General features: G+C 34.0%; 1 protein-coding gene across 2 annotated transcripts in view; it reads left to right on the top strand.

Moving 5' to 3' along the window:
• The first annotated feature begins 1,798 nt into the window (after positions 1–1,798).
• LOC106458745 (metal transporter CNNM4-like) overlaps positions 1,799–11,401 on the top strand; it is a 100,064-nt gene continuing 90,461 nt past the window's right edge. For both annotated transcript variants that reach the window (XR_002610422.1, XM_022385053.1), the window contains exon 1: positions 1,799–2,118. Coding sequence is in view for 1 of the 2 variants with exons in the window: in XM_022385053.1 (XP_022240761.1) it covers positions 1,877–2,118 (242 nt within the window). In the remaining variant the exon portion in view is untranslated. The remainder of the gene's footprint in view (positions 2,119–11,401) is intronic.

The following is an 11,401-nucleotide window of genomic DNA, read 5'->3' as shown; positions in this document are numbered from 1 at the left end:
TTAGGTAGTATCTGCAGATAACAAGAGGTTCAATGAGGAAACGTATAAAGAAGTGAATTACAGTTCTGACACTGACTGAGTTAAAACAAGCAAAAAAAAGAAGACCTAGCATAATGTAAACAAACTGAAAATAAATATTCATTCAATAGTCAAACAAACAGTCATAGTGAATGAGCTAATGAACTAGACAAAATACCATGCCTCTACATGGGATTTCAAAATGTATTTAACTAGAAAAGCTAAAACTATGGAGTTTTATTTACATATTCTACACTAAGAGAGCACAGGGTCGTATAATAAGTGCTATAATATCCAATTCCTACCAGTGTGCATGTGCTACACACGTCAATGAAGATCATTCAAATAGAAAAATAAAAGAATATATATCCTCAAGTTACTAATTAATCCACAAATGAAAATATCACCGTTCAAACTTACATAGTATATTCTACTTTAAATCAGAATTTCCCACAGGAAAGTGCATGTGAAATGTACTCTTGGTAGCAAGAGGAAAATTATCTTAGCCACATTCCTTAACCAGCATTCTGTTGTAAAAATTCACATACACCTAACATGTAAATGAATGAAAATATTTTAAAATTCTTATCGAATTTAAAATGTTCCTCTCACAAACTAAAAAGTGTGAGTCTATGTACTAAAATGTCCGATTTGTAACCTGTGGGCCATGGAATTGAATATCATTATTGAATATGCTTGCAATTTTTTCCTTGGGGTGCTATAATGTGATGGTCAATCCCACTATTTATTGGTAAAGAGTAGCTCAAGTGGTGGGTGATGTTGACTAGTTGCATTTCCTCTAGTCTATGACTTCATAATTAGGGGCTAGTGCAGATAGCCTTTGAGTAGCTTTGTGTGAAATTCAACAATCAAACAAAAAAAAATACACATACATTTACATGTTTACAAGCGATGTGATTTTTACGCAAGTATTGGATAGACCCATTTGGTAGCAGCAGGATAAAACTATTTTTTAGGGTAATCTGAATTTAGTAACTAGACTAAATTTTAAGTTGCATAAGAAATAAACAAGTTGGACACATTTGATGAACAATGAAAATAATCTTTATTCACAAACACACTCACACTAACAAAAAAGTGTGTATACCTGCATAGACAAATGGACGATTATCTCTACTGGATCAGTGAATAGATCACCAGCTTACCATTTCTCAAGATAATTCTTTGTCCAACTAATCACATTGAAAACCGAGTAGAACTCTATAGAACCAAGGCTCTTTACTTATATAAAATAAAACTCCATTTATTCGTGTTTGCGACAGCATCGTTACGTAACTGGTCAATCTTCCAAAACATTCATCGGCTTTAATCATAGACATCATCCACTCGACCAGGAAAGGACATTGCAGGCGTTCACCCTTTCAACAGAGATGTATTGCAACATTCTTTCGAGTATAGTAGATATTACTTGTTATAAAGAACTAAAAACATAAAGGTAACTAGAATAAAACAACTTCAATGGTTTTTCTGTACCAAGTACTTCAATATGTGAGAGATGCGTAGAAACCAAATAAACAAACAAAAAAGAATTCCAATGTTATTAAAGGCAGGTAAAAACATGTTACTGCTTATCACACACGCATATTACATATAAAGTTTGTATATACATCTATTTGCCCTAATATGCATATGTCAAAACAATTATTATTTCTATTGTGTATTGTGAACTACTCAAGTTAAAGTATAACAACTTTAATTCAGGCGTCCAATAAACTTTCCACAAAATTTTGATTTTTTTCGAATTGGTGTCCTCTTTCAAATGATTGATAACAAATACTCTAGCTTATAAATCTGTATTGATTCAACTCTTTCAGTTTCAGCATTATACAACCAGAACATGGCGTTAAGGAGTTTAACAATTACAAAAATTATTGTAGAATTAGTTATAGGCTTTCTGACAATAAATAGTTGTGCAAGCGATATGTTGTCGGGATTTCAAGTAATTGAATCTTTTACAGGCGTAGCTGGTAATGAAAATTTTAAATCTTCTGTAAAATGGAACAAGATCCATAACAAAAAGATTTCACTTGGAGATAGTTCAAACAATGCTACTAATGCTAACGTCACTTCCACTGATAGGTAAGTTATAGCATGCTTTTGATTCTCAGTTCATGTTAATTTTAAGCAAAGCACAAGATCAAAACGTTATTCTTAAAACAATTAGACAAGAATAACGCAAATTTTATTAACTTGTTTTGTAAATACATTTTTCATGTAATAGCTAATGAAATTTGATGTTGTGCGTTATGTTATTCAGCCCCAGAGCAGAGAAGAAAAAAATTATAAAATATAAATAATAAATTTTATAGTGATGCATTAAACTATTTGTCACTAATAAAGAAACCAATGACATTTTATTTTCCCTTACTGGGCAATAAAAAAATTAGTGATAGAAGTTAACTTAAGTAAATACAATGTTTACTTTTGTCAGTGGATATATATTAATTTAGTAATATATTAAGTGATATGAGTTATAAATATCCATGTATCTTGATGTATGTATGTATACTGCGTGCGTGTGTGTGTATAAACACACACACATATATACCTTTTGTGTATTTTGGCAGAAGTGGCAAAATGTAACTAAAGAAGGCAGACTCCTTTTTTGACATGTTAGTGCATTCTACCAGCTTTTCCGTATTGTTTTCTTCTGTATAAGTGCTTTCAAATTTGTTTTTATTTATTTCTATGGTCATTATAAACTATCAAAAAGAAAAGAACACTGAGTGTTTGATAAAAATTTGTAGCTCCTCAAAAGTAGTAATTTGAATACCTGCCATAAGATACTTCAAACATGGGGAGAAACATATTAGTTATATAAAAAAAAAATTATATTGCCTATGTAAATGTTTATTAATATTGAAGTATTTAGGTGTTTAGTGAACATAGGTTTATTTTCCTATGGTATGATTTTATAGCCTAAGTGTGCTATAATTGCAAATAAGCAAAACACAACACCTAAAAGATAAAAAACAATAAAAGCTAGATAATGTAACTGTGAAATTGTTTTGGGAGTAACTTTAATGAGATAAAAAATAATGATTTTGGTTCTCATTTCATGTTAATTGTAATCGTTAAGCAAAGCATAAGATCAAAACTGTTATTGTTAAATGTTAAATGGTTAAATAATTTGAGTAATAACTTTCATTAGGTAAAAAAATAAATAAAAAATACTATATTGATGTTAACTACACAGACACTGCCTTTGTATGAAAAGAAGTTTTAAGCACTTTTATTTATGCTAATGCTATTCTTATTTGGTGAAAGGGCATAATAAGAGTTAACCTGGAAATTATAGGCCATTGGTCTTACTTTTGTAGTGGTAAAAATTTTGAAGAGTGATAAAAGAAGCTTTGAAAAATTATTTAGTGAAATATAAAAAAGCCAACATAGATTCACAGTCATTCACTAAAGGGAATTCATGCTTTACTTATAAGCTAAAATTTTTCAAGGGTGTTACATACTATCTTGAAGTTGGAAGGAGGGTCGACTTTGGTGTATTTGGTTTTAGAAAAAGGTTCTGAATAGGTGCCAATTAAGTGGTTAACTAAGAAACTTTCATTAGTCAGGTTGGGGAAAAGCTAGTTAATTAGAATGTATGATAGGTTTGATGAGAAAAGGCAGAAGATTGTTAATCTTCGTGTGATGTTGAATAAGGTATTCAAGCCAGTGATAGTAGTAGTAGTAGTGCTCCATTGCTAGTACTAAAGATAAAATAGTATTTTAAGGTGTATTTGTAGACATGTTGATTGCAACTTGAAGGGATAATTTAATTATCACTATAAACAAATCACTAGTTAGGCCTCATATAGAATACTGTGTGCAGTTGTGGTCTCTATTTATGAGAGAATATTAACTTACTGGAAACAGTTCAGAGGAGGGCTGATATGATTTTGGTAATTTAAAGGTGCTATCTTATATAAGGATAAGTAAATATTGTTTAACTGGTTTTCTGTTGAGATGAGAAGAGTAAGAGGTGACCTTATTGAAGTTCGCAAAATTATCCAAAGGGGCAGGTAAGGTAAAGGCCTCTGATTTCTTTTTGCTATATTCTGAAGACAATAGGGAGAGAGGAACTAAATTTAATGTTTGAAAACACTAGGCTCCAGTTAAAGCAATTTTATTTTGTTAAATAATGTTTGGGTTATAGAATGAGTTGCTTATTGGTAGTACTGGAGATCAGTGCTTTACAAATATATAAGATTGGAATCGGTGATTTCTGGAAAAGTAAAGAGTGGTTTTAAATTATTTTTTTTCAAGAGTGGGTGTATAAGGAAAGCCATCAAGGATCAAATGATGCCTTTTGTCTACATGTTATGTTATCACATCTCTCTCAGGTGTGGATCATTGTGAATTGGTTAGTTTGGAAGAAAGTTACAATTAAATAATTAACATACAATGAGACATTTTAAAGTTTATTCATCTTAATAGAGAAGGATGATTTCAGTGATTAAACTTTGTTAACCACATTTACTTATTTACAAATCTCCTGTCTGGTGTTTCCCCCTGACTGTAGCCACCCCTAAGGCAAAGGACGAAAACAAGCTGTCTAGGGTCCCTGGCCATGGGAGATCTGCATATATATTTTTATGATTGATTGTTGGAGGTGAAACTGCAAAACTCAAAAACTATTGGGTTGACTCATCAACAAAAGTTTCACATCTTTCTGTTGTTCTATTTCCCAAAGCTTGACATTAGTGACTTGAGTTTCCTTCAAGGCCCTTGGCCATGTCCACATGTAGTCACAATATTTTATCTCTTCCCACAAAAACCTTTCTTGACTAGTACTGCCCTCTATCTATGCAAATTTTTTGCTCACCTCTAACCTTGCAACTCTCATTTCTTTCTGCATATCAACGTGTAAATGATCATCCCTCCACCAATAGGAGTGTAACACTATTCCTATTATAACTAGCACCCTCTTTAATCATGCATTTGTTAGCCACTTCTCAATTGGCAGTCTTACTGTGCAGATGTATTTGTTTTTGCTCACAATTTGCTTATTATATCCACATGTTTTTACATTCATATATTTTTCTAATTCAGTTATTGTCATTTTTCCATTTGTTTTGTGAAGAGTTGCAGGAAAAAAGAAGATTGGTAAAGTATTTTACTTTTCATGTTTATGCTTTATATATATAATTATAAAAGTATCTAAAATGTAAAAATAGAGATCCTTTTAGGTTAGTTAATATTAGATAAGATAAATAATAATAATATTATAATAAAAATGTTTCACGAGGCATGCATGCAAGCAACTCGTGGTTGCTTGTGAGTAATGTAATTTGTTAGTGTAACATGAGCTTCATGTTCCTTGAGTGAATAGTAGTTAGACACAGTACAAAGGGCAATAAAACAATAAAATTTAATTATAAATAGATGTATCCTTGTTACAAACTTAGAGCTACTTAGGATAAACAAATGTAGTTTCATGTTACAATAGTTTCATGTTTTTAAGTTAGACACAGTACAAAGGGCAATAAAACAATAAAATTTAATTATAAATAGATATATCCTTGTTACAAACTTAGAGCTACTTAGGATAAACAAATGTAATTTCATGTTTCAATAGAAAGAAAAAAGAGAAATTTAATTTATTTTGATTTTTTTTTGGTTGTTACGTGGTCGGTTGAATTGACCTATTCTGTTTTGAGATAGGGTAGAGAAAATAACAGATAAACTATAAAGTTTTACTGAAAAAACGTTTGAAACACATTTAGGAGGTTTTAGGGATTACACAAAGGAAATGTGAGATTTTTGAGATGAGGAAAAGTATTTTTAATTTTAACAAGAAAATTACTTTGCACACTTACTATTTAAAACAAATACTCAACATATTCATGGACAAATCTATATTTTATTTTATTAAAAATACTTCACTAAAAAATATTATTTTTTGTATGGGAAAGATTTATGAGACTGCCAGATTTTGTGAAGATATACACACTATATTGAAAGTTAGCAGTATTAAATCTATAAAGACATTAAATGAGTACAAAGAGGTCATGTGGTCAGTCAAATTGAATGAGCCCATTTTGAGAGAGTTAATCAATAATATCTACACTAAACAGTCTTTTATATTTTGACAGTCCTACATCACTAGGCATGGAGACACCTGGTTGAGGTATCTTTAATTTAGATTTTGGATCTTTTATATTGGGCACACTTTGTTGGCATTTCTTATTACAGGTGTCCTGAATCTGGTCAGGGATCAGTTATCCCATCCCAACAGGATTCTACGAGTCTTTGAATCACTCGTTTTTTTAGAGTTGTGTGCACTTCCTTTTCTTCTGCCTTTACCTCCCACACTCCTTCAGTGTGTGTCATTGATCGATCCATACGCACATTCCATCTTCACACATGGCTTTAGTCCAGTCCCTTACCTGTAGATCCAGACTGTTCAGGCATTTAGTTTCCATGGTTTTCCATCTATTTCATCCTTCCTCTTTGATGGTTTACCAGTGTAGATGGTATACTTAACACTGTTAGTCTATACACCTAGGTTATTTTCCATTCCTTCCTACCATTCCTCCATTGCCCTCATTTTTCACTTGGCTTTCTGACTGGGATTTATTGGGTTATAGGGTGGTACAAACATCAAATTTTTCCATTTGCTTCTTTGTTCCAATCTCATGTACTCTATGTTATTTCTCTCATTCTCCATTGCTTATCCTCCACACCTTGCTTCTCTCCAGGATTGGAACCTCCATGTTGTCATTCATGCTCTTACTTGTCCTCTGTTTGAATCTTCATCCTCATGTTTGTTATATTACTTGTCTTTGCCATCCCTGTTCATCATATGTTTGGTCACTGTCTTTTCAAAGAGTTTGTGATTTGAGGTTTGCTACTTTTTGTTCCATACTTCCTGACCATGGGTAAAATAGACAGGTATTACTGCCCATCTCTGATGCACCACGGCATTGAGACTCTTCCTACTGCAGACCTGATGCATAATTCCAGACACTGCCAGGTGTTGGTTGATCAACTCTGCCAACTTGGTAGCTCTGTTTTTGAAATAGGGTATCTTTGTCATCCATTGCACTGTCTCTGGAACTGTGGTCCTTCGGTCTCTCCAATGTATTTCCTCCCCCTTTCTTCTAGTGAAATATGGGAGTCCTTGGTGCTTCCCAGTTCAATCCTCAAGAATGAAGCACAATTCCACTCAGTTGAGAGTAGGGCAGTAGCATTCTGCTGGTGTCAGTGGCATGACACCCTTCCTACTGCAGATCTAATGTACAATTCCAGATACCACCAGGTGTTGGTTGTAGCACTCCACCTTATCTATCTATCTATATATGCAGTCTGCCCCTCTGGCTGAGATATTCCTCCTTCCTACCATCACCGGGATGTTGGTTCCTGTTTGGGTCAGGTTTTGGTTGGAGATGGTCCAGCCACATAAGTCTTCACATGTGTTTGCCTGGTTCCCTCCTCTTACAGTGGACTGGATGATAAATTCCCAATGTGCCAGATTTTGGACTGGAGATGTTACCCCAAATTGATGTCCCTCTTCATCTTCCTACCATCTGTTGGCTGTTGATTCCCAGTGTATCTGGTATTATTTGAAGTTAGATGAAACACGTGATTACCTGCATTTTTTAAGGCTGATTTCTCTTTTCCTACTGTGGACTGGATGTAACTTTCCCATTGCCATTAGGTTTTGGACTATAGATGAATGCCTCCTGAGCTCTTCTTACTTCCTACCATCTGCTTGATGTTGGTTCTTGGTGGATCTGGTGTTTGTTGTGTTGGAGGTGCACACATGCGGAGTTGGGTTATTGGTTAAGATACTCATATTTCCATCCAGTACCTGTTTTTGAGGTGAAAGATAGAGGACCCTATTCCTACTGTGGACCTGATGTACTATTTCAGATGTACCCAAATGTTGGTTGAGGTTGAACTCCCATTTATGGTCCGTCGCACCCTAGCCACTGAATATCTGGAGGTCCCTTTCCTGCTGAAAAATTTTGGTTCCCCTCCATGTTTTCACCCTTTAAGTTTTGGTATCACATTCCTGAAGGGCGAAGAGTATACCTGGCTGAGAAGTGGTGCTGTCTCCCACCTCATGGTTTTTCTTTGGGCACTTTCTCAAGGAGGATCATATTCTCACCAGCCCTGCACCAGTTCAATATGGGATTCTAGTTTTTGTAAGTGGAGGTAAGATATCATGTCAGAAGTTCACATTTTCTTAAACTGAAAATGGATTTCTGATACATACTTACCTCCTCTATATTTCCCTCCCATTCTCCCCACTTGTGGTATGATTTGGTTCAATTATTTATGACCAATCTCAAAGTGATTAACAAATGCATGATTAGAGAGGGCACTAGTTACGATAGTGGTAATGTCGTACTCCTATTGATGGAGGGTTACTGCGTGATCACTTACATGTTCATATGCCAAAAGGAGTGGGAATTGTAAGGCTAGTGGTGAGTGAAAAATTTTTACCGATACAAGGCAGAACTAGTTGAGAAAGGTTTTTGTGAGAGGTGGTAATTATCTATCGGAAATCCAATTTCAGTTTAGGAAAAGTTTAACTTTTATAATTTATGTTTAGGACTAACCTAAACCACCTAAGTTGGCCAAACTGTGTGAGATACTGTTGGGTTTATAATTGAAAAAATATATAATTGGTACTTGAAATCATCAGTAGTTGGTGAAACTCCATAATTACAGAATTGAGGAAAAACAAAATAACTGTACATTTCACAAATATGTCATTTATTCATGACCATGGTTCCACCAGTAAAGGCATCATTAGGTTACTGGCAAAACCATATTGTAATAAATTATATGTTTGTGGAACATACAATTGACTTGTTTTCCTCTACTGAAAATATTGTTATTACAGTAACAGTACCCAACTGATGAAACAGTACATTCTAATCTTTATAATTAGATATGTAAGAAAAGTATATTTAATTTGCTATACTGACAGCCAGGTTAATGTTTAGTTTCACTCTAAGTACATAGCATACTCTGATTGGAAATTATTATTGATTGTTCCTTTGCATTTACATGTTGTTCCTGTATTGTCTGTTTTCAGTTGGTTCTCTGCATAGTAGTTGAGTTACTTTCTGTACTACAGAAGCTTTTAGCTACCACTTGGATGTCAATGTACCTGATACCACAGAAAAGTTCAAGTAACATTCTAGTGCCATGATCAAAGTATTTGTTATTGCAGAGGTTCTTTGAACATGCTTCTTTTTACATTTAACTTTCTGTTAATATAACATTTGTAAATCATAATCAAGGAAGGCCACTTTTTTAAGGCCACAGAACTTGTGGGAGAGAGGAAAAGCTGTAGTTGAAGTAAACATTCAATCAGTAATATGACAAGGATGTCTCAGATCAAAATTTTTGCTCACAGTGGTGAAAGCCACATTTGCATTCTTGATCCATCCTCAGGACTGTGATGTTGGTGGGTGTATATCTGGCAATCCTGGGTTCCCCTAATGCAACCTCTGATGGTTACTTTCTGTAGTATCAGGTAAGGGTCATGGTGGCATTGGGCAGCCTGTACATACTGAAACTAACTGGTTTGGTCTCTGTGGGAATACAAGGTACTTGTTAAGAAACCCACGCATCAATTTGACTTGCATTTTTTATCATTTTTTTAAATTGTGAAATTTCCAAAATTTTGTTATGAGCCACTATTTGAAAAAACATTAATATATTTCTTTTCATTTCAGAATCTTGACTTTTTTAATGTGAATCAGAAAATTTCATTTTTCCAGTCAGTTTTAACTTGATTGATATTCCCTAAAATATTTCTTTTGTTACCTTATTTTGCTGACATGTTAGCAGTAACCAAATTAAACTATAAATCATTAAAGAAAAAGATGTCTGTAAAGGTTGACAAGATTTACTGGTGAATTTTAAAAATGGCGATAGGTCCGACTAGTTAAATATTTTTGCTGACAGTATTCTTATTCAAAATTAATATATGAGTGATAAACTTTCTTTTATATATGTACTTTGAATGTGATAATCTTAATAATTTTCTATAAAAAGGAGTTGAGTCACTAGATTATTTTGCCAGGTACTGCAATCTCTGAACCTAATGAGGCTTACTTGTTGTTTTGTAATAGAGTAAATTTTATTTAGCTTTCTAACAAATTAAATTTCACACAAATATTTTCAGGAATGAAACGAACATCTATAAAAATTATTAACAAATTCTCAGATCTGTGGTTTGTCCATATGTTTTTTAAATTTTGCACTAAATTCCCATGTTCTTCTTCATGTAAGCTAAGTTTTATCACTTTCCTACAAACCCAAAAATTACTTCTCAGTAGAGCTGCACTAAATTCCCATGTTCTTCTTCATGTAAGCTAAGTTTTATCACTTTCCTACAAACCCAAAAATTACTTCTCAGTAGAGCTGAGTGATTTCACGCAGAATTTCTTCCATAACAAGAGTTGAAGTAGTGTTTTTTTGTGGCAGTAAAAGGAACAATAAATTTTGGTAATTGTTTCTTGGAGGTGTTGCAGACACTGTTGGAAAGTACAGAATCTACTGTATCCAAATATATAATCTATATGATGGTGACTATTTCAATTTCAGTTGGGATTTATGAGCAGTCAAACAGACACAGGGTTTAGGATTGGTCATACCACCTTACTAGCAATGGTCTCACATACATAAATTGTCTTTTTTTTTTTCTTAAATTAAATTCTTTCTTCACTGTCTGTATGAGTTTGGAGACCTTATTCTTAGTCTTCAGATACGGCAGAAGCTACAAGTGATTCACTGCTTCCAGTTTCTATTTGCTTTTGGATCTGGAGGTATCAGTCCTGTACTTGCCAAAGGGAGTGTTACGTCTTTGTTCGTTTGTTAATTACTCGTAAAAATTCTTTCCCAGAAACTTTAGTGATACAAGTCCTTTCTTAAATAAAACTAGTTTATTCTTTCTCAATACAACTTTGCAATACACTTAATTTCCACAATCACTTTAACTTAAACACACGCTATAATTCACAACGAACGATACACACACTTTACTTACTACCGCGCTTGACTCAGTTGTCCGTCTCTATCTGTCTGCAATTCAATTGTCTCCCGTCACTTCTTGCAAAAGTTGCACCTTTGGCCATCCAGCTTTCCTGTCACGTGGACACAATGTGTGTGTGGCATTTTACACTTAGCTGTTGGGACTTTCACAATGGGGGTTGGTGGGCACTCCTCAGCACCACCACTACTTGTTTCCCGAAGCTGACTTATTGGTGGTATTCTTCTTACACTAGCTCCTCATATGTCCTTTCTCTCCACAGTTCTAACAACCTTTCTGGGTAGCAGCCTTTTCTGCTGTGGCAGTTTCCCTGTGTTGAAGTTGCCAGCATTGAGCTCTCTTGTGCCCAGGTTT

The sequence above is a fragment of the Limulus polyphemus genome, unplaced genomic scaffold, assembly GCF_000517525.1.
Source record: "Limulus polyphemus unplaced genomic scaffold, Limulus_polyphemus-2.1.2 Scaffold508, whole genome shotgun sequence".
NCBI classification, from domain to species: Eukaryota; Metazoa; Arthropoda; class Merostomata; order Xiphosura; family Limulidae; genus Limulus; species Limulus polyphemus.
The sequence above is the reverse complement of the archived record's forward strand: the minus strand, read 5'-3'. Positions and strand labels throughout refer to the sequence as shown.